Source organism: Ostrea edulis, chromosome 3 (genome assembly GCF_947568905.1).
Source record: "Ostrea edulis chromosome 3, xbOstEdul1.1, whole genome shotgun sequence".
NCBI lineage: Eukaryota > Metazoa > Mollusca > Bivalvia > Ostreida > Ostreidae > Ostrea > Ostrea edulis.
Genome location: NC_079166.1, coordinates 52041547 through 52065430, shown reverse-complemented (window position 1 = coordinate 52065430; position 23884 = coordinate 52041547). Strand labels below are relative to the sequence as shown.

The following is a 23884-nucleotide window of genomic DNA, read 5'->3' as shown; positions in this document are numbered from 1 at the left end:
TATGACTAATCAAGACCCAGCAGTCCTTGATAGGAAGATTTTAAAAATATTTTTTGTATATATCTCCATTTAAACCCTGTAAGTAACTTTGATCCCTATTGTGGCCAGATCCTACCTCCCGAGCCCATGATTTGAACAGTTTTGAATCTGCATTCATTAAGGAAGTTTTCACAAAAGTTGTCTTTTTTGGCCCAGAGGTTCTGGAGAATATTTTATAATTACCCAACCCTATTTTAACAAATTGCTAATTACATGTATCTCTCCTTACATGGGGGCATAGATTCTGAAATGAAGAGACTTGAAAGCCCTTTACCCAAAGATCTTTGTGCCAAATTTGGATCACATTGGTCTGGTAATTCTGGAGAAGATGATGAAAATGTGAAAAGTTTACAAACAGATTAACGGACAGACTAAAAAGTAACCCAGGTAATCAAAACAGCTCATTTGACCATCAAAACTCCACAATTGGCAAACTATTTTTATTTTTCATTATAAACAATAATTTAAAATGTGTATCTTCTATATATACCTTTACAGGTATATTGAAGTTGAACAATAACAATTCAATCAATTAAGACTTCCAGACCAATGAATATGGATAAATGTAAACAGTTCAGAATGAGTCCTTGGTACTAAGAGTTCTCTCCATCTTGTTCTTCAACTTGGACCTAAGAACAGAAACAGTATAAAATTCATACAGGATTTTAAAAGAAATAAAGCATTTTCACTAAGAGCCATAGAAAATTTTTACTTAAAAGTCAAAACTTCAAATGCTTATTGTCATAGGAGTCATGGCATGGGCAAAGTAAATTCTATATTACATACGGGTGCTTGCTCATTATTTTGCAAATGGAAATCCAGTGCTTCTTGAGGAGATTTGTAAAGAAAGATGTAGGTTCATGAATAGTTTGATTGTAATTTAATTCTACATAAAAAATCAAAATCATTTGTTAAATACTAAGGTGTATATGTATAAAACTACATTCATAATTATAGTAAATTATGAATATCTGACATCACAAACACATGAATTTTCTTGTACTCTTTTCTTTGAAATTATTGCAAATTGCTATTCTTTTAATGTCAGTGTTTGGCTTCAGAAACTATGGGCAATATGCATTGATCTTGATCTGAGTGACATGTGATGATCTTTATATCTTACTGTTGCAAATACATGAATCTAGTTTTGATTGAAGCATGTACATGTAGGCTATGCTTTCTATTTGAATGAGTAGCTGCAATGTTAGTAATGGAAATGTAAACAGGCCCATGGGCCACATCACTCACCTGAGTCAACTTGGCCCTGCCATTGTTCAATTGTTATTTCTAAAAAGATTTTTTTATCAATCTTTATTTCCATGATAAATTTACCCCATATTGTGGCCCCAACCTAGCCCCAAAGGATCACAACATAACTGAAAATGGCCCTGAGGGCATGGTTTTAACAAACTTGAATCTGTACTATGGTTTCATGTAAATTTTCACTTTTCAGACCCAGTGGTTCTTGAGAAGATTTTTAAAGATTTTCCCTATTCATTAGCATCTCCTATTGTGGGCCTACCCTACCCCTGGGGGTCATGATTTTAACAAAACTGAACGTGCACTATGTCAGAAAGCTTTCATTTCTGGCCCAGTGGTTCCTAAGACGATTTTTGGATGACTCCACATTGTTTTTGTATTTTCGTGATTGTCTCTCCTTTGAATGGGGCATGGCCCTTCATGTGAACAAACTTGAATTCCCTTACCAAAGGATGATTTGTACCAAGTTTGATTGAAATTGGTCCAGTGGTTCTGGAGAAGATGAAAATGTGAAAAGTTTATGAATAGATGGACGGACAGACGACAGACAAAAGGTGATCAAAAAAGCTCTCAGTTTAGGCGAGTTAAAAACTTTGTGATGTGATATTCCATAAGAGGAATCAGTTTTGACTACTTCAATGTGGAAATTACTGAATTTTATTATATGAATTTCAGGGCCAGCAAAGACTTTTGTCAAATCTAGCCCTTGGCTATACATTCCAGATTCTCTGACTTAATTCATGAGATCTACCATATTTTGATCATGCTACCATTCACCCTCACATTATAATCGTTCCCAAGATCAAACTTTTCAATGTTTCTAAGCCATTTTCATGTAATGAGTTCCCAAATTAAAACTAACAGTAATTGAAGGAAATTGAGAAAATAATGTATGAAAACCATTTCATTTGTTTAATGCATTTTTAATCAAAATTTTTCTTCAGTTAAGGGGGTGGGGGCTACTTCATACAGATCTTGACTTACATCAGCTTAAATAATGTATGCTTCTTCCCATAAACAAGAGACCCACAGGCCTTATCAGTCACCTGAGTATTAGTTAAAAGTATCACTACCCCCAAGAGCTGCAAAATATTTAATAATTTTCCTGTTATGTATATCTAAGCTAAATTCTAATATTCATCAGCAGTATTAAACAAGATGTGTTCTTAAAATACAAAATTAATGCCCCCCCCCCCCCCCCCCCCCCCCCCCCCCAGTAGAACTGATTTTGCAAGCAAATAAAAAAAGCTGATTTAAAGATCACTCCTAATAGGCCGGGAGTCTGGGGCCGCCTAGGCCCCCAGAAGCTTTGGGTAAATGGTGCAAAAGCCTGCATTCTGAGCATTTCCTGGCACTTCTTTTTTACTTTCAAATTGTCTATTTCTTATACTAAACTTTTATGTTACATATACTTTCTTAATTTTTACATATGTTTTCTTAACCCCTAGATTATTACAGCAATAATAATTGATATACATTCATGTATCAATGTAACGGGATTTTAATCAACATAGTATTACCTTATTACATAGACACAACAAGTTACATGAATTTACAAATATGCGTGACTGTATTAATTCTTGCAGCATTCCAATTCTTAATTCACTTAAATTTATTTCGTTTCCTAATTTCAGCCAGTGTCAGTACACTGATCTGACATGTTTGATGTGAGTCAGTCAAGCCTTTTTTGAAGCTTTGTTATAGTTTCTTAGTCTTCCTCTTGGTTTAGAAAACTGAGAAAGTAAAAATGATATCATGAACTATCTTCATAGCAATTACCATAATAGAGGAAATTAAGAAAATGTGGGTTATAAAAGTTGGGAGATGTTTATATAGTGCCTTTATAACATATTAATCATGAAGTATTGCTAAATAAGGTGAAAACGGGTGAATTACAGATGATATGACCGTTTTACTTTGTTTTCTCATGAAAGGTACTGACACTTATTGGAGGTAAGAATAAGACTTTAAAAAAATATTAGGAAGACGAATTTCGGTTCCCGCGAGAAGGTACTGATAAATCCCTGTTTATTGTTATCGTAAATCAATGGATTTATATTATTTTGTAGTTACCAGAAAAGCTTTGATTGGCTCAACTAGATTTCATGCAATTTTCTTGTTGATGTACTGTTCTAGTGCCAACCATCTACGTGACGAGTAATTGATATCTTCATGGCATAATTGGCAAAAGCCCTTCCCGCTAACATTGATCATCGTTCACCTTTTCTCCAACCACTCCCATCTCCATGGGGTTTTGATACCTTTATCGATTTCTTGAACACTTTTATTCTCCAACCCAGGTCGTAGAATTTTGGCATCCATTACGGACTTTTACCGCGACCAACATTCTCAGTTAAACTACCAACGATTGGTTAAACATACACTACTAGCTTTCAAGAACCAATGAAATTGCGTGTTACGTCCAACGATGAAAGATGGTATAAAAGGATCTAAAATGGATTCACCGGACAAAAACGGTCATGTATGTCTATTCTTAAAAAGCGGAATACAAATTTATAAACGGATTGCACAAATTGAAAGAGCAGAATTCCGCTAAAAAGCGGAAGAAAATCAGGTCTGAAAAAGTGCCCGTATTAATGAAATACTTTACATAATATAAATGTTATATCAACACTGTATGACTATTGAAGACCCGCCCTAGAGTCAGAATCCTGGGGTTGCGAAATTCACAATTTTGATTGAGAGAGATAATAATCAATGACAATTTTGATTGAGAGAGAGATAATAATCAATGACAATTTTGATTGAGAGAGAGATAATAATCAATGACAATTTTGATTGAGAGAGAGATAATAATCAATGACAATTTTGGTCCTACCCCTGGGATCAGGAAATTTACAATTTTGGTAAGGGCTACCTACAACTTCTAAATATCCATGTAGATTCAATTTAGTATCAACAGCATTGAAGGTTGTTATGTTTGGCCCTGCAGTCAGAACTTCTACGGATGATGCACGATGATGGACACTGACCAGTTGCAATACGTCACTTAAGTCACTCAATTATAGACAAAAGCTTTCAGATCAGGTGAGGTAAATATGATACTTTGTTTACAAGTGACAATACACATGGAATTGTACAGTCTTGACCATACCATGTTTCTCCTTGGAAAAGTGAGTGGACTTCAAAAATGTCAACATTTTTGGAGGCCCATGCATATACCTTAGGGGTGGGGATGGGGGTGTTTCAAATATCCAGTGTTTTCTGGTTGTCATTTGTGATGTATCTTGTAGCTATTCTGCACTAAAGTGCAAATAACTGAATATAAAAACAAACCTTGACAAAAGGATGATCCAAAAGCTCTGCTGTAGTGCTTCTCTCTGTTGGGTCACTTTTGAAGCAGTGAACCAGGAAATCTTTACCCTCTGCACTTAAACTTTCTGGAATCTGGGGTTTCCCATCCATGCCAACTTTAAACATGATCTGTGCACTATTCTCTAACTCATGCCAGGGTCTCTAAATTTATGAATAAAAGACTATATAACAAATTCTGGCATTTATATTCTCAAAAAGCATTTTACTAGCTTATTATGCATATTTTATCTGCAACAGTCATCCAATATCATAGCTCATGAGCAGTGTCTTCAAATTTTTTTAATGCGCTGGGAAAATAAGCTTAGCTACCTAACATGGCTATGTCAACAAACGAAATCATTTAAAAGCTATGAATTTTGGGGTTAATGGATATTTGAAGGTATGTTTCAAAACACTTATAATAGGAAAATATGTTAGGAATTTTTAAAAATTAAATTTATGAGACGGTGATGCAAGAATATAGCAATATAAGGCCTAAACAGTCCACATGTTTTTGTGTGCCATAAATCAAAGGATTTTATAAGGGGTGAATCTGTAGCTCTCTGATCTGTCCCAATATTTTTTCCGAGAGCTACAGTTCTGCAGCTAGAGGTGTATGTACCATATTAATTGAATATCATTATAGGAATAAATGACATGTATTTTTCTTATTAAGCTATACAAGATGAAAAGAATCAGAATGGCACTTAACAAGAAGTTAAATATATTAAATTGTTGATGCACAACAGATTCTGACCAATTGCAAGATGTTTTCTTGTCTTGCACACAAAGTAAAATATTAAATGAAAATGAATTTTCTTATGTCTCAATAGTTATGTTAATTGAATGTATGCAGACATGTTTCAGTACCTTCCCAGTAGACATCTCTATCACCACACAACCCAAACTCCAAATATCAGCAGCTCTCCCATGACCTTGCGATGCATTTCTGGTAATAACTTCTGGTGCCATGTATGCTGTTCAATTTAAATTACAACAAGATGTGTTTGTGAAACACAAATGCCCCCGATAATGGCCAATTCCGAAGATGGCCAAGGTCACAAGGGCAAATATCTTGGTACCAGGAGAAAGATCTTGTCAAAAGAAATGCTCATGTACAATATTAAAGCTCTAATATTTACCATTAAGAAGTTATGACCAATGTAAAAAAAAAATTAAAAGTAGGTCAAATGTCAAGGTCAAAAGGTTTAGTACCAACGGAAAGGTCTTGTAACCAGGAATACTCATGTGAAATATCAAAGCTCTATCACTTACTGTTCAAAAGTTATTAGCAAGGTTAAAGTTTTCAAAAAGTAGGTCAAACTCCAAGGTCAAGGTCATGGGGTAAAAAATGTTGGTACCCAGGGAAAGGTCTTGTCACAAGGAATACTCATGTGAAATATCAAAGCTTTATCACTTACTGTTCAAAAGTTATTAGCAAGGTTAAAGTTTCAGACAGAATGACAGACAGGACAAAAACAATATGCCCCCCGATCTTCGATCTTGGGGGTATAAAAATTATGGAAAAGTGCATCTTTCATCAAATGATAATGATTATTTCACCTCAAGATAACATGCAATATGAAAAAGTATCATATATTTGATATTCTATATAATGTGAATTCGTAAGATATGTGATACACTATGAGTACTAGCTGTGAAACCTATTCCAGCAGCCACTTATTTTCTAAATGAGTTTTTCTAGTAAAGGGGGATAATCAAAATTACTGGTTGATAGGTGCATTAGAGTTAAACATTTTCGGACAATAAAGTTTTTCATTCAGACAAGTGAAAGTTTGAGTTTACTTGCCCAACGGGCAAGGGAAATAAAAAGTTAATGTCTATCCCTGCATCCCTGCTCTGGGTTTGCAAATTCACTGGGTTTGCAAAATTCACAATTTTGGTACATTCCTTTCCACTTTTCCTATATATGCATTTAATTTTTATACAGTATCTGATTCAGCAAAATTAAAGAAGTCGATATACCATCTGGTCATAAGCAACTTTTGAGCTAATATAAAGCATGGGCCAAACATATAGTGTGGAAAAAGACACCCCTACTTCCAACACTGTGGAAGAGGGATTTAAAATCTAATGCAAATAAGATAAATTAAAACAAATTCTTAATTTGACCTTGAGATCAAAAGTAGAGGCTGTAGGTCAATAATCTTTATCTTACTCCCTATGTTAACTGGAATGATGCATTGTGATTGGTTACTTAGTCATGGGTAAAACTGTATCTAGCTTTAGAGTCCATTTAAACCCAATGTATTATTCATAATTTCCAAGTTAAAATATTACCCAATATGTTTCGACAAGGCTGTTGTATTATACATAATTTCCAAGTTAAAATATTACCCAATGTTCCGACAAGGCTGTTGTATTATATATAATTTCCGAGTTAAAATATTACCCAATGTTCCGACAAGGCTGTTGTATTATACATAATTTCCAAGTTAAAATATTACCTAATGTTCCGACAAGGCTGTTGAACTCCCCTGGCAGTGTAGCATGACTTTTCAGTTTTTCTGAACATCCAAAATCTCCCAGTTTCAAACATCCACTTGATGTCAAAAATATATTGGCACCTAAAATATATCAAGCTGTTTTTCAAACAAATAAATGTTCTCTTCATTCCACAAAACAAGAGGCCCACAAGTAACAATGGGCACTTTAGTATTCTTGCTCATACAGAGAAGTGGCTTAGCAAAAAGCCAAGACCTGACATTAGACAACAGTATACACTATACAGTACAGCCAATCCATTGTTTACCCCGTTCCCGGGAGAGTACAGTATTATAGAGGTAACTCAGATTAACAGTGTTGTCATCCTGGGATGACTATCAGCTTCCTGTCCCAGTTGCAGTAACATAAAAATTGGATCAGTGTGAACAAAAGTGATTATCTCCCTTGATTTTACTATGGTTTGGCTCTCTATTTGATCTATTTAATCAAATATTCATTATGAATTTATTTATCATGTTTAAATTATTTTATTTTATTATTTCAATTCATAATTTATCTATAAAGATTACTAATTGTAAGGAAGATGAGCATTGGGGTGGAGTAGTTTTAAAAAAAAGCATCATGAATTTCTTGTTATGCATGCATGATTGACTGAAGAAGACCAGTAACACAGTCAAAATATTTCAAGAAAGTGTAAGAGTTTTTTAAATTTCTTTCCAAAAAAAGAGATTACATATATATATTATATATATCTACCTACACACACACATATATATATATTCTGTGCAAAACAACAGAGAGAGAGAGAGAGAGAGAGAGAGAGAGAGAGAGAGAGAGAGAATAGGAAAACTAAATTACACTGCTTAGATCTCTAAAGCAAATGATGTTTTAAATTGTCAATTACTTGTATAATACACTTTTATATGAGGGCTGTCCAAAAAGTCTGTGGACAGTGTGGCATTTTTGTCATTTGAAATGGGTTTAGATTGACATAATATCTGCCAAAATGTTTCTTGAGAAATTCCAAATCAAAATAAGTTGGTTTTGAATGTTGTTACTTAAATGAAAAAATTGCGGTCTTAAAAGGTTGCGGAAGGTGCACATAAATTAAGGTAAAAATATGATACGAACTTCCTAATTAAGTTTTTGCATTCAAATGGTTATATTTTTCATAAAACAGGTCAAAACTAAATAGAATTAGTTCTCATGCAAGAAAAAAACTGATGTCATTTTCTGATGTCAGTAGTAGTGGTTATTTGAGGAATAAAGGGGGGATCAAGAAAACACCGCAAGAAATATGTCTCTGAAAATGCCCCAAAAAGCAACACCAGCCATACGAATGGAACAGCATGCAAATAACACAATTTTGTGTTGAACTGTCTCTCCCCTTCCATTTTACATAGTTTTTAAAAAACAATGTTTAGAGATCATCTTTACTGTGGAAAATTGAGAGTTACGGTACATAACAGTCACCTATACATGTATATCTGCTTCAACCAAGGAACAGTGTTGTGAACATAAGATAGTAAACGTACCAAATATCAAAGGCCTATATGTCAAAAGATAAAAAGGTTATGGTCTGGACCAAAAAATGCCCCAAAAATTATATTATTTAACCTTTACATAAAAGGTCAAGGTCAACAAAAATAGCACATATGACACACTGTCTTATCATGGTATACCAATTAACATACCAAATATCAAAGGCCTAGCCCCCAAAATTCTATTATTTGACCTTTATATAAAAGGTCAAGGGCAGTGTGCGAAAGTAACTTTAAAGTCCTATAGACTTTCGGTCCATATAGTCATTTCATTTCCTATAGACCACAACAAATTCCTCTAGACAGAAAATTAAAAGGCAATATTCATTGTAATCACAGGGGCTCGTCACAAATTTTTTCTCATATTAAAATTTGACATCGTCTATTCTATAAAATTTAAAAATAAATGTAAATATAGAATAGAGAGGGTCAACCTGTGTTGTTATTAAAAAATAAACAAGAGGTACTGTGAGCAATGCTCACAAAAAATACCCCCCGCTTACCCCAATCTCCCAAAGGGTGTTGTTAATAGGTATAAATTACCTCTTTCCTGAGTGTAAAAATATGGTATGCCTTTGTAGAAGAAAATGGAAGATATAGTCCGAACACAAATCCATGGCATAAACCTATAATTTTGACAGTGAGATCAAAGGTCAAGGTCATAAAGAGGTCATGAATGTACATGACACATAGTCTCATGGTGATACACCCATGTCTTATGGCATGACTATGTCAAACCCTATAATCAATTTTGACCTTGAGGTCAAAGTTCAAGGTCATATAAAGGTCATGAAGGTACCCGACACATCATCTCATGGTGATACACTCATGTGTCAAATATGGTATGCCTATGTCAAAGAACAAAGAAGTTATGGCCCGGACAAAAATCCATTGTAAAAAACCTTTAATTTTGACCTTGAGGTTAAGAGTCAAGATCATATAGAGGTCATGAAGGTACTCGACACATCGTTTCATGGTGATCCACCTGTGTGCCAAATATGGTATGCCTAAGTCAAAGAAAAAAGAAGTTATGGCCCGGACACGAATCTGCACAGACGGACAGATGGACGGACAGACAGACAGAGTGATTCCTATATAACCCCCTGAACTTCGTTCGGGGGGGGGGGGGGGGGGGGGGGGGTATAATAATAGACACAAATTCGATTTGGTAATTCGTTCATAGTTTAATTATAATATTCTTTTTCAATTTCATGCACAAGCTTTTCAATTAGAATTTCGTTTTCTTTTTCATTTTGTTCTGACCAGCTCAGTTTCACTGTCTGATTCTTCATCTAAGTCACTTCTACAACGTTTCATTTTCTCATAATTTTCTGCCACTTTAGCCTTGCTGGAACTTGTTGTACTGACCGCTTTCAGTTTAATTCCAGGGCGTGCACCGATTGCTTCTCATATATATTTAAGGTCTATCGATTGTCGTGTTACGTCATCAGTTTCGCGTGCGCTATTCCGGATTAATAACACCGTTATCGACGTTAGTATTACTTATCTGTGTTATGATGTCGGCGACAGAAAAAATAACAGTGTCCAAACAGAGAAAGAAAAACGGACAATATTCACGGAAAGGGCATCATAAAAAGGTAGACGGGTTGAAGAAGGGTCGTTTAATGCGCGTCGCAAAGAGTAAGGGAGAACCCTTACCAGTATTTAATCGTGCATTTGAGAATAACCGCGAGTCCGATTGCGATCGCGGTACATGTACAGACTGTACAGGTACACAAGTACATTTAGATCATGATTACTTCGGTATTCAGGATGAGGTTACGGTGTTTGATGATGTTCACTCCCCTGTAGATGATGATAAGACAGGTTGGCGGGTTGGTAGACGAATTGTCGACCTAGGTGTCCTTGCAGTAATAAGCAGCGGAGAACCAGTTTTTTACTCAGAATTCCTATAGACAAGTCGGTCTATAGCTATTTCGATCGTTATAGACCGTCTCAATTTTCTATAGACATTGTCTATAGAACCATGGTTAATTTCGCACACTGCAAAGGTATTAAAAAATTGCATGTTACACACTGTCTTATCATGGTATACCCACATATCAAATATCAAAGGCCTATGTCAAAAGACAAAAGTTATTATAATAGTCAAGACAACAAAAATGCCCCCTTTAGATAAAAGGTCAAAGGTCATTAAAAATGGTACACGACACACTGTTTTATCATGGTATACCCACATACCAAATATCAAAGGTAAGAAAAGTTATGGCCAAGGGCCAAGACAAACTTTGTATGAGAAGCGGAAGAAGCAGAATAATTCACACTAAAACAATATGTCCCCTTTCTGGGAAGGGGAGAAATAACAGAGTAACCTGGAATAATTGGATTATACTCTGGTTGTTGATTTACAAGTGACACAAACAGTTTCCCCATGGTGTGTTTCATTTCTGAAACAGAGATGCTTCAAAAAGTGGAACACCACTATTATGTAATGAAAATATGAAATTCTGTATTCATGACGTTAATATGAAAGACAGATGCCTTACAGTAAGTGAAGCAGCATCTATTTGTGGTGTTAGCAAATCTTCAGTTTTCAATAAACTCACCGAGGAAAGTAATCAATGGTATTCTAGTGTATTTAATTCAGAGCAAAGGAGATGTGAAAAGTGTTTGCAGTATGCATACGAAATAAAGGATACTTATGATCGCAATGTTATAGACATGCCTATCTGTTGAGCTGGGCCATGCGGCTTGTACATACAAGTATTTATGCTTAATTAAGTAACACACTTAGGAGTATTGTGCATTGCTTTGATTTTTGCTTATATATACATATCATGGTCTATATCAAAATGTTCTTTCACATTATAGCCATAGTTGTTATCATAAAGTTAGAGAAAAATAGCACATGTTTACAAACTTTTTGGACAGCACTCATACATGTATTTATTACAAAATACTGCGAAGATACATAAAATAATTTAAGATTTAGATTGTATTCTATCCATTAGAAGTAACTGTCATTGGAGGCAAGATACGGTATTCAGACCTGCTTTCACCTGTAAAAATACAGGTAGTTTACCCTGCCGCGGTCCCAAGAAGTCCCACTATAAAAATCCCTGATGGTGTAATGCAGAAAGGATTACTGTAAACATATTATATTTGGCGTGTACGATATTTGGCGGAAATCGTTTTTTCAACAAGTTAGCGTAGATTTGATTTAGCGCATTCCTGAATTACTTTAAACATTTAGATTTACGGATGGCATTTAGCGATGTACTTGATTTAGCGGAAGCTGCGTTCCGCCAAAGGCGCTAAATAGAATACACAGCCAAATGTAATACATTTACAGTAACTTCCTGTTGTGGGGATGCGGTAAATAATGGATCCATGTTAGCTGTACTGTATATCCTAGGATGCTTGTACAATAGTTTGACAAGCTTTAAACATCTTGTTGCTACTGAAAAGAATTTTAAGGTTTACACAGGCAATCCTTGGGTATTTACTGTAGGTAAACTCTGGTGCATGCAGTCATAATTCATACCAAAACTTGTAAGAAGAAATATAACATAAGGGGCATTAGTACATGGTAGATCACATTTTATTAGCAAGAACATAATTTACGGGTCATTTCATAAGACGCAAAAATTTAGGTCTCATAAATAAACTCTTACATATATAGAAGACAACAAATAATGATTCCCAAAAGTCATGTCTCGTGAAGAAGCCAAAGCTAGCTAGTCCATACTTGGATATTTCAACACCCGAATACAGTCTTTGTTATTTCATTTCTAAACAGAAGCATAATGATAATACCTTTTATATCTCTATGCAAAATGTTGTTTTCATGTAAATGATTGATAGCCAGCAGAATTTCCTTGGTGTATACTCTGATGTTATGTTCAGGCAGCCCCATTCTGGCCGCTTCCTCCAGTGTTCCACGATCACAGTATTCCATAAACACCAACATTTCATCCTGAGGTCCCCCAAAAGAGAACAAAAAGGAAAGAGTAAAACCTAGCTTATACAAGACATGTTTGTTAATCAAAATCCCCCTCCCTCAACCAGAAATCCGCATTTAGAAAATTTGTTTATTTTGTAACCTGAAATACAATAGAGGTTACCTACTAGTGATTATCAATTTGATGTTAATTATTAGTTGGACAACATTTGCTGTATGCAAGCTAGAAATCTGAAAATCAACAGCAGCTGTTCACTAGTCATGATCAATTTGCCTGTGAATTATCAGTTCAAGGTTCTCTGGCTGTTTGATCAATTTGCCTGTGAATTATTAGTTAAAAGTTCTCTGGCTGTTTGATCAATTTGCCTGTGAATTATCAGTTAAAGGTTCTCTGGCTGTTGGTTGGATAGCAATTACAGTATGTTTGCTGAAAAGTCCCATCAACTTTGACTTGCAGATGCTCCTAACCTGCATATGACATGTGATAACTAATGGGCAAAGAGTTACTTAGCTTTTGGTTGGACAACAATTGTTAAAGGTATGCTATAGAGCCCATTAACTATTAAACCTTTAACCTTTTGACATGAAATCAAGATGGGTCATTTACTAATATATGTACAATCAACCTGCCTATGAAATGTGATGACCAATGGACAAAAGGTTCTCTATTGAATAATACAGGTGTTTCTCGATAACTAAAAGTTCAAGGGACCTTGATAAAACTTTGAGAGATCAAGAATTTGAAATTAAATCCCAAATTAAAACTAGATAACTGACAAGACAGAGAGGGCCCCACAATGAATATACATGTATTCATCAAGTGCTCTACCACTAATACAGAGAGGGCCCCACAATGAATATACATGTATTCATCAAGTGTTCTACCACTGAACTACGTGGATCTGGTCACACAGTGGAATCAGCATGGTTGTACCATCCACCCTTAATTGTTTTCTGAACTTGAAAATATCAAGTGCGGCCATAGAAAGTGCCATCATCTAATAATAATTCGAAACAACAAAACTGATAATAACTCGTAACAACAAAACTAATAATAACTCATAACAACAAAACTGATAATAACTCGTAACAACAAAACTAATAATAACTCATAACAACAAAACTAATAATAACTCATAACAACAAAACTGATAATAACTCATAACAACAAAACTGATAAATCTGAAAATTGAAAGGGTTCTTCCTCTTCTAATCCAAACATTACCTTTGAATTCTATTATAATTTTTTCAAGCAATCTCAAGTTATTGCATGCCATAAAAAATGCCATTATCTTTTAAATATCAAAAAATTCAAATTCAAATAACTCCGTAAGGACAAGGCCCATAAATCTGAAAATCACAGGGGCTTCTTCTGTTTAATACAAGTTAGTATTATGCATTTCATAGTCCCATAAAACCTGGTCATAACCTTACAAGGCTAGGTGTAAATATACCTCTGTGGTCCCACAGAACTGGGCCACAGTCCCACAAGACTAAAGAGAACTATTATATCTTTATAGTTCCATATAACCTGGCCATACCCCTATTACACATACCGTTGGAGGCCTGGCCACAAGGATTATACCAAAAATATCAAAGTCCTATCCATTATAGTTTAAAGTCTTGAAAGACTTTTAATGGCAAGCATACAAGCATCGTACTGTTGGCAATTTAAGGCCTTGTGACCAAGATTTACCTCCAGCCCCTCAGTAAATTACTTGTAGTTCAGTGTTAAAGTTTCCATTATATATTAAGTGAAAGGTCAATGTTAGTAACACAGAAAATTTGAAATATTGGTTGATATCCCAAACTAAAGTTTCAATTCTCTACATAAAACAGATTTTTAAGTTTCAATAACACAATATAATTTTACATACTTTTCATCCATAAAATTTTTTGAAGATGTGTTATAACCCCTAGATATAAGAATAAAACTTGCCCTGTGAACTTCAACTCCATAATATCTCACAAGATTAGGATGTTGCATGCCTTCAAACAAGATGATTTCATCAGCTAATTCTTTCAGAGCTTGATGGTCATTAGCTTGAAACTTCATCTAAAATTCATAAATCCCATATATATTGAAGACATAACAGTTACAACATTTCCAAAATACAAGGGCCACCAAAGTACCACACATTGGGAAACATAACAAAGGCCAGAGGGCCACAATGCTCACATCATTGCTCGTACAGGAGTAAATACTTAAATAAAGTGCAAATCCTAACAACTGTGTTGTGGACCAAATCTGCCTCCATAATCATGGAATAAAGAAAATTGAATCTATAGTATCATGTCTGCACATGAGGACACTTTCATTTTAACTATATTATTCTTGTGGTTCTTGAAATGATGATTTAAACAAGAGGCCCATGGGCCACATCATTCACATGAGTCACCTTGACCCTGCTGTTGTTCAGCTATTGTGATTTTTAAAAGACTTTTTTGCAAGCTTTATTCCCATGAAATTCTTTTTACCCCATATTGTGGCTCCAACCTAGTCCCATAGGATCATGATATAACCATGTTACAATGTCACAAGTTAAAAAAAATCATGGTATGAAATGTAAGGTCTTGCTATAAGGAATCTATTACAAAATATAAAAGTCCTAACAGTATGAACTACTGTTTTTTTTAACTTTTCTCAAAAGTGGGTTAAATTCCAGGGTCAAGATTCCAAGGCCAATTTTTTTTTTAAAGATTATCACTACCAATTCAAAGTTATGAGAAAGGTTAAAGTTATTCAAAGTTATGAGAAAGGTTAAAGTTTAAAATTTGGGTAAAACTCCAAGGTCAAGGTCAACATGGTCAAACATCATGGCATCAAATGAAATTTCTTGCAATAAGCACAGTGAAGAATCTCATTACTTTGGCATGACCTATTACCTGGAAAAAACGGTAACGAAAGTCAACACAAGGGAAAATTCAAACGAATAAGCAACATCTTTATCAATAACGAATTGTCACATAACTTATACCAACAGTTGAAGGATTTTCTCAGAAACAAATCTATACTAAAATGGTAGTTCTACATGTGATAGAAGCAGAGAACATTGACACAGTTTTTTGGCTGTCAGAAAGTCAAGCGATTTGCCGCTGTGATAAGGAATCTATATACTAAATATGAAAGCTCTACCTTAAATAGTGCAGGAGATTTTACCTTGGTTAGGTTTTCATAAAAGTAGGTCAAACTCCAAGGTTAAGGTCACAAGGTCAAACTTCAAAAAAATAATAAGGTCTTGTCATAAAGAATCTATACACAAAATATGAAAGCCCTACCTTAAATAGTTCAGCAGATATTGATACATCAGGGGTTGTTTTTTTTTAAGTAGATCAAACTCCAAGGTCAAAGATCAATTACCATTATGTGCAAAGTCTTGCCATAGAAAATCTATAGACAAATTATTAAAGCCCCAACTAAAGTAGTTCCAGATATATTTAATAGGTTATGTTTTCTTAAAAGTAGGTCAAACTCTGAGTTCAAGGTCACAGGGTCAAAGATCATGATATCAAATGACAGGTCTTGCCATAAGAAAGATATAAACAAGATATGAAAGATCTACCTTAAATAGTTTAGGACATATTGAATAGTTCAGATTGTTATTAAAAGTAGGTCAAACTTCCAGGTCAAGGTCACAAGATCACACATGAGAGATCTTTCCATAAAGAATGTACATACAAAATATGAAAGCCCTAGCTTAAATAGTTCAAGACACATTTCTAAAGACTTTTCCTATATATCAGCATTTAACACTTTGATCCCCTATTTGTTCTGGTGATCTATGATAAATTATCGGTAGAGATCAAATTAGTTCGTTTCTACCTGCAAGTAATTATAAATTCTTGCTCAAATCATCAAATTTTAAACTGAAAATCTATAACAGGATACTTAAAGAAAACAGAGAAGCCTATTATTGGAATTCCTCTTACCTATAAACACTGTTTACGTTCATCGCTTATATCATTAACAAATTTGTTTTGATGTTTTAAAAAAGTACAGTATATAGTAAATATGAAATTGCAATTTGAATATTTCTTAGGAATTTTAAGTCAATGGAAACCAAGAAAATTAATTCATTATTTAATAATTATCATTAACAGTCATGGGTTTGTTCTTTATCAACTACAGCTTATATCCATGTGATAGTATGGTGCAACAATATGGCTTTTGATACTTATTCATTCAATATGTTCCTACCTGTTTTTTTACACTCTGTACAGAATTTGGAAGGGTCCCTTGGATTAGCCAATTTAAGTGTCAATTAATGGGGATTATTCAATTTCTATATCTAAATAATCCTGTTTAATTGACAAGGATTTCTTAACCCATAGCTTAGCAGGTCTGTAAACCTATCTGCATGTCAACTGGCAGGTAGCCCAATCACCTCGGGTTCAACCTTCAATATATGCGCAACTTCCGCTTCCTTTTGGAGACCGACCTGAACTATACAGACAGCATTTTCGTTAGCTCAGCAAACATCCTTTTACATCAACAATGCCCCCGGTCTTCAGGCCAACCACGAGACGTTCAAATGCAGATAGAACGAAAAATTTTGCGTCCCCAGCCAGGGGGAAGGGCCGACCACATCGTGGAAGACGCCCCACACAGCCGGACACTGAGCCCTCACGGCCACGAGGGCAAGATGTTATAACAACGCCACCTGCTGTTGCCACTGCAGCGGCACCAGGACAAGAAGCCCCCGTGCAACCTCTTTTGGGCACAACTAACGAAATAGAGTCGCTGGATACGGCAGGTGAGTGTGATAATAGTTGGTTAATTCCACCGGTAGACGTCACGCAGACATATAGCCATTTTTCAGGCCCCAATTTCAATGTCACAGAATACAACCCACCCACAACGGCAAGTTTTTTCGATTCAGTCGGTTCACACATCCCACCCAAAATAAAACAACAAATCTGGGATGGCAAATACATCCATCTTGCAATTTTGTTAAAATCCGGTCAAGAACTGGAAGATCAACTCCAATCTCAGGGCCAAATTTTTATTAAGAATGGCACAATGTGCCTTGTTAAACCCAGTCATATCCCATGACAATATTTCACCACGTGATACCCCCCTTTTTAGATACGACGGGACCCACCTATCTAGGGAGGGTAACACAATCTTCCTCAGTAACATTCAGGCAGCTCTTCACATGTTTTTTGGCAATCGGGGAAAAAATTTTACCACTCGACCTGGGAACTAATTTAATTACAGCAGTTGTCAACTGAGTGGGAATAAATTTCGGTCTTGGACTCTGTCTGGTAGTGGAGGAACATCATATCGATGTCTGTGGCAGGTCTTGGGGGGCATAATTGAGTAAAGTGGTCGTCCGATCTGGCTCGTTGTTTCACCCCCTTCTGTCATACAAAGACAGAGGGCAGAAAGTGACAAAGGTATATTATGAAAATACCCTAAGTTAAAAATGTAAAAGTTGATTGGGGCTACTAAGGACATCTCTTCAGTCCTGGTATCCCTCTCTCCCTCTTGGCAATGGAAGGGAGACCTCATCTGGAGTACCAGGGGGAGGACTGGTACGCTTCACCAGGGAGGCAATCTTATGAAACAGGGTAAGAAGATCGGGTGGGCACTTTCGGTCCCAGAGAAAGTTTGCAGGCTGGGATGCCGGCTCTCGTACCCACACGAGGCCACCGGTTTGCCCTTATACTTCGGTTGGTACTCCGGATACCCCTCTGGACCTGCAAATATTTGTATCTTTCGTAACAATGTGGCCATAACGCCAATTTACCTCTAAGTTCAATTCAATGTTAATCCGTATCTTGTATATACTTGTGGAATTTCTTGCAATAAATGGTAAACTCAAGATTTGACTTTTCCTTCAGAGTTCAGGCAGGCAGGAGGCATCATGCATGCCACGTGTATGTTTGCGGCACCACCACATGGGGTGCCACCCAATACTTCTGATTGTTCAATTAATACCCTTGATAGCACAAGTAAACAAAAGAAATTAGGGAGGCCACTAGTGTTTTTCACACCTCCAGTAGATAATTTCCCACCTGGCCAGTTGGGCATTCAATTTGCACACCTGATCACCCTTAGGCCAAAATTTTTTAGTCTTCCAAAAGTGGCTGGTATTATAAGGGTAAATTACACATGTTTGTTAACAAATGTACTTTAAAAAGTGGCCGATGTCCGGTTTTCAGGGGTGGCCCTTTGTAAGGAAATGTTAAGATTTCTGCCAGGACTTTGAAAATTGGCCGATATTCAGGGAGAACCGGTTTTCTGAGGGGCAGGTTTGGAGAAGTTTCACAGTATATTCACATGTAAAATTTTGATCTCCTATTGTGGCCCCACACCACTCCCAGGGGACATGATTTTAACAAACTTGAATCTGTACTATGTCAGGAAGCTTTCATGTCAATTTGAACTTTTCTGGCCCAGTGTTTCTTGAGAAGATTTTTAAAGATGTTCTCTATTTATTCCCATGTAAAACTTTGATCCCCTATTGTGGCCCCATCCTACCCCCCCCCCCCCCCTACCCCCAACAATGATCTTAACAAACTTGAATCTGCACTATGTCAGGAAGCTTTCATGTAAATTTCAACTTCTCTGACCCAGTGGTTCCTGAGAAGATTTTTAAATTACCCCATCCAAACAGTTTTGCGGACTTCTTTTTCAATACAGATAGAGATTTTGCCCTGAAATTTAGTCAAAAGCTTCCTCTCAGAGGAATACAAGTACAGTTTGCATTTCGACTGGATTGGTCTGTCCTTGACCTACTTTTAGGCTTAAAGTCGGTCAAGCAGTTTTCCGACTTTTTTCCCCCCATTACGGATGCAGATATTGCCCTGAAATTTAGTTACAAGCTTCCTCTCAGAGGAGTATAAGTTTAGTTTGCATTTCAGCTGGATTGGTCTTATCTGTGTGTCAGTCCTAGGTAATATTTTCCATAACGGATGCATGTACAGCATTGAAATGTGGTCACAATTTCTTCCTCGAGAAGCGTAAAAGTGAGTTTGCATTTAAGCTGGATTAGTGTACCGTAACCTACTTTCAAGCTAAAAGTAAGTCAAACAGTTTTCTGGATTTTTTTCGCTACGGATACAGATATTGCCCTGAACCTCAAGAAATAGACTTTCATCAATGTCAATTTTGCATTGAAAATTCATACTTCCTACATTATCCAAGTACTAGCTACTTGCAGATTGAATAGTTTTTTTTGGTGACCATTTTCATAGAATTGAGGTTTATCAGTATTTGAACCATATATGTTTCAGGCACTCTTGATTCTCACATTATGTTTAGTTCTCTTAGAAGTTGCAAGTTCATCTGCATTAGATGGTCGAACATAAGGAATAATTTTTTCTTTTCCTCCTTTGGCCTGTTTTGGATTACTTTAAATTTTGCTTCAGAGTTTTTGAATTTGGCAATATCTGGCCTGGTTTTTCCTTCTCCCCTGGGAATCCTAAGATTAATGATTATGGCTAGTATATCTGAGGGGTCGATGGTCACGCCCGCTGTGTCTTTCATTATGGTGCACAAATCTTCACAAAGGTTTTCCTGTGCTTTCTTCTTCCACCCTAACAATTCAATATTGGTTTTTTTGGGGTTTTTTGTGGATTGCTGATTGTGATTCGCCAGAGTTAAAGCAGATTCCGTTAATGATATCTTTTCATTGTGCTTTGCATTGATTTTAATTCTTTCAGATGTTCTTGGAATTTTTCTCTAGTATTTGTTAAATCCATTAAATTTTGACTTTTGTTTCCCATCCATATTTTGAGACACAGTCCAGTGAGTACTCATGATGATTTTTATACTTCAAAGAAAAACAAGGTCAAATCCAGTCACAAAAATTCACAGAAACATTTGGAAAACAATTTTTTCTTTGATTCAGTATCTTTTGAAGCTTTTCAATGTTTTTAAGAATTTTTTTTTTTTTTAGATTTTTTTGTGGAACACTCAAAACTTAGTATTTTTATCTTCATCACACGACTGGAAGTCCTTTTAACCCATCTTGTGTTCCTATCCTGGCCTTGGGACATGATTTGAATAAAGTTGAATCTTTCTTGTATGAGGAAGCTGTTATACAAGTGTTGCCTTTTCTGGCTCAGTGGGTCTTATGAGGTATGTTAAGATTTTTTACTTAGTACTTCACCTTACTTTCACTTCTCTTTCTTGGAAGAACTAGGGTATGGTCCCTCATTTTAACAAAACTAAATCTCTTTTATATATCAAGAATGCTTTGTAGCATGTTTCATTGAAAAGGGCTAAGTGGTTCTTGAAAAGTTGAAAAAGTGAAAAATCAAAAGACAGATAGACAAACTTTTATCAAAAAAGCTGACTTGAGCTAATGAATGCCCACCTCTTTCATGGCCATCAATTCACCATTGTCCATATTGACAGCTGAATAGACTTTACCAAATTGACCTTCACCTAAAAAGAGATCCTAAATTAACCTTCATGAATTCATAAAGCACATGATAAACACATGCATACAAAGAAGAGGCCCATGGGCCATTATTCTTACTTATGCCACCTTGCTTGCAAGAAGATGATTGAGACTTAAAAATGTTTAGAACACCAACATTGATACAACAATAAGTCAAAATCTGCTTTTGGACACCTATATATGCTAGAAATCTCTGTTTCTTTGCATTGTAAAAATTCTAAAAGATTCCCACTGGTAATATAAAACTTGGATCTCTACTGTATGCCAGGGTGGATCATCAAATTCACAAAAATCTGCACCTTTACATATCCATATATACAGCTTTTTATTTTGCTGGTTTTTTAATTTAGATTGAAGTCAGACAAATACCGGCAAATATGGCTCACCTGGGTGACCTTGGCCCTCCTGCTGTGATTTAAGTATTTTTTTCAATCTTTGTTTCCATAAATAAGATGCTAACATATAAATTCCTATGTAAAACTTTTATCCCCTATTGTGGCCCCACCCTACATCAGGGGACTACAATTTGAGCAAACTTGAATCAGCACTATACAGTCCCTGAAACGTTCTTCTTTCCAATTTAAACGGTGAGCAAGCGGTAAAAGTACAATGAGTGAATGGTGAACGCACGGTGAATGCAATGTGGTGAATGCTGAACGGTAAGTAAACACACAATGCGATCAGAGCGCAAAGTGAACGGCGAGCGCACGGTGAACGCAAGATGATCTATTTATTCGGATTTTCCCTTGGATTATACAGTTATTTCTTGAAATATCACCACTCAATTCATCACCATTTTCGTTATAACGCCGCATTTTTCCAAGAATGTTTTTCCTAAAACGCCAGGATCGCTATCGCCATTTGCCACAGTGTTTTTATTACAAAAGTTGATTTCAAAGTATTAATTGTCTTGATAAACCGCCATGGGTGCACATGGTTAGTGAAGCGGAAAATTGGTCATTATCGATCTCTGGCTTACACGTGAGCAGAAGTATCCCAGTAATTACTGTATTACAAACATAAATGAACAAGAAAAATACTTAACATGAAAGGTAGTCTTGTTGTTTTTACATCATAGAAAAATATTTCAGTTTAGCTATGGCTTTGCTATGAAAGAGGTTTCTGTTGAATTTCAAAGAAAATAAGCAAACTATTACATACCACGGAAACCATGTGAAATGTACAATTAACAGGAAATCACCACTCATTTTACTGTTTTATGAGAAAAGTCCATAAAAAGGAGGACAATGGGTGATATCTTGATTGCAAAAGATGAAATTCTTGTCAACCCTCCAGTTAATGACGGCTAGCCTGCCTGGAAACGGCCATGTAGTGTGCTAAATACCGACACTGAATGAGGTTTTTAGATAACTTTGAACATACTGTATATATGTGTCTTCATTTGTCATGTATTGTTTTAAAATGAAACCTTATCATGGATAAAACTATTTTAATCATGGTAGAAAATTTGGGGGAAAAAATGTTACGAGATATTTTTTACATTATCATCATTACATATAAGTATCACGAAAGATAACTCTTACATATACAAGAATAGTAACTCTTTCTCCCCAAGATGGTGGAAATTCAATTCATCACCAAATGCATTATAACCCTACAAATTCAAAAGAACAAAAGGTGGCAGTTCATTGAGAGGTAACTGTACTTATTTCATTATCAGGTAAGAAAAAAGATTTGAATATTCGATAAAATAAACTGGAATCGGGAAACTGCATGTTCTGTACAGTTCTGAATATATTCAGTCTAAACAAAGCATAGTACATTTTTTACAAGCCTTAGTATTTGAATGTATATTTCTCATGAAATGATAGTAAATTTTACATGATTAATGCACGCAGCAATTATACAGAAACAAAAATCAGATTACATTGTGTAGATTTACTGTATGTATGTATGTATATACATAATCATGTACAAGAAAAAGTAGAAAAAAATGCATGTTCAGTATCTATAATATTAAGAATTTTTGACCTTTTCATGATAAATCATGAGTAATAGGGCATCATCTTGGTATACTATTACATTTTGACAAATGATACATGGTATTTCATTTTTTAATGCATTAGTATATATAACGTATGTGATAAAGAATGAGCACTTACATAGTAACATCCAGAATTTACAGGTACACATGCATGGCTTCAATATTTATGAGCTCAGACGTTTGGGATACATGTAATTAACAAACACCATTGAAAGGAGTCAAGTTAGATGCAATAAACAAACAATACAAACAGTATACATGTAGGTATTCCGTGTCCAATCAATTTATGAAATTTAGGATGACTTGTCTTAATATAACAAATTGATGAGTGGTCTGCAGTTTTCTTTGAATTTTCACAGTTGATGACAATTTGTCCTGAAAATTTGTACTTCAAAATTAAATTTCTGATATAGTAAGAAAGTTTCCATCCACTCTTATGCACACGTTCCTTTTTTATTTTTGCCTCACTATGAAGATCGATCCGTTCACTTTCACTTTGGAGTTCTGAATGACAATGCAAAGACTGAATGGTGAACATACAATGAACACACAGTGAATGCTTTGTGAACGCAAAACTGTAAACGGAGAGCGCACGGTGAGTGAACGGGAAAATGGTAAAGTAAAACGTTTCAGGGACTGTACCTAGGGATGCTTAATTGAATATTAACAGGACTAATTGTGGTTCTGTTCTTAAGAAGATTTTTAAAACCACATATAAAACTTTGATCCCCTATTATGGCCCCACCCTACCCCTAGGGGTCATGATCTGAACAAACTTGAACCTACTCTATGTCAGGAAGCTTCAGATCCAAGTAAATTTCAACTTTTCTGGCCCAGTGGTTCTTAAGAAGAAGATTTTAATAAAGATTTTTATTATACATCTACATGAAAAACTTTGATCCCCTATTTTGAGTCTGTTAGTATT

At 35.5% G+C, this 23884-nt stretch overlaps 1 protein-coding gene across 2 annotated transcripts in view; it reads right to left on the bottom strand.

Annotated features, from left to right (window-relative positions):
• Positions 1–464: 464 nt before the first annotated feature.
• LOC125675655 (mitogen-activated protein kinase kinase kinase 4-like) overlaps positions 465–23884 on the bottom strand; it is a 132112-nt gene continuing 108692 nt past the window's right edge. For both annotated transcript variants that reach the window (XM_048913433.2, XM_048913434.2), the window contains exons 18-24: positions 20868–20938; positions 14483–14599; positions 12399–12558; positions 7083–7202; positions 5485–5591; positions 4597–4776; positions 465–668 (exon numbers count right to left, since the gene is read on the bottom strand). In XM_048913433.2, the coding sequence (XP_048769390.2) occupies positions 633–668; positions 4597–4776; positions 5485–5591; positions 7083–7202; positions 12399–12558; positions 14483–14599; positions 20868–20938 (791 nt within the window). In that variant the 3' untranslated portion in view covers positions 465–632. The remainder of the gene's footprint in view (positions 669–4596; positions 4777–5484; positions 5592–7082; positions 7203–12398; positions 12559–14482; positions 14600–20867; positions 20939–23884) is intronic.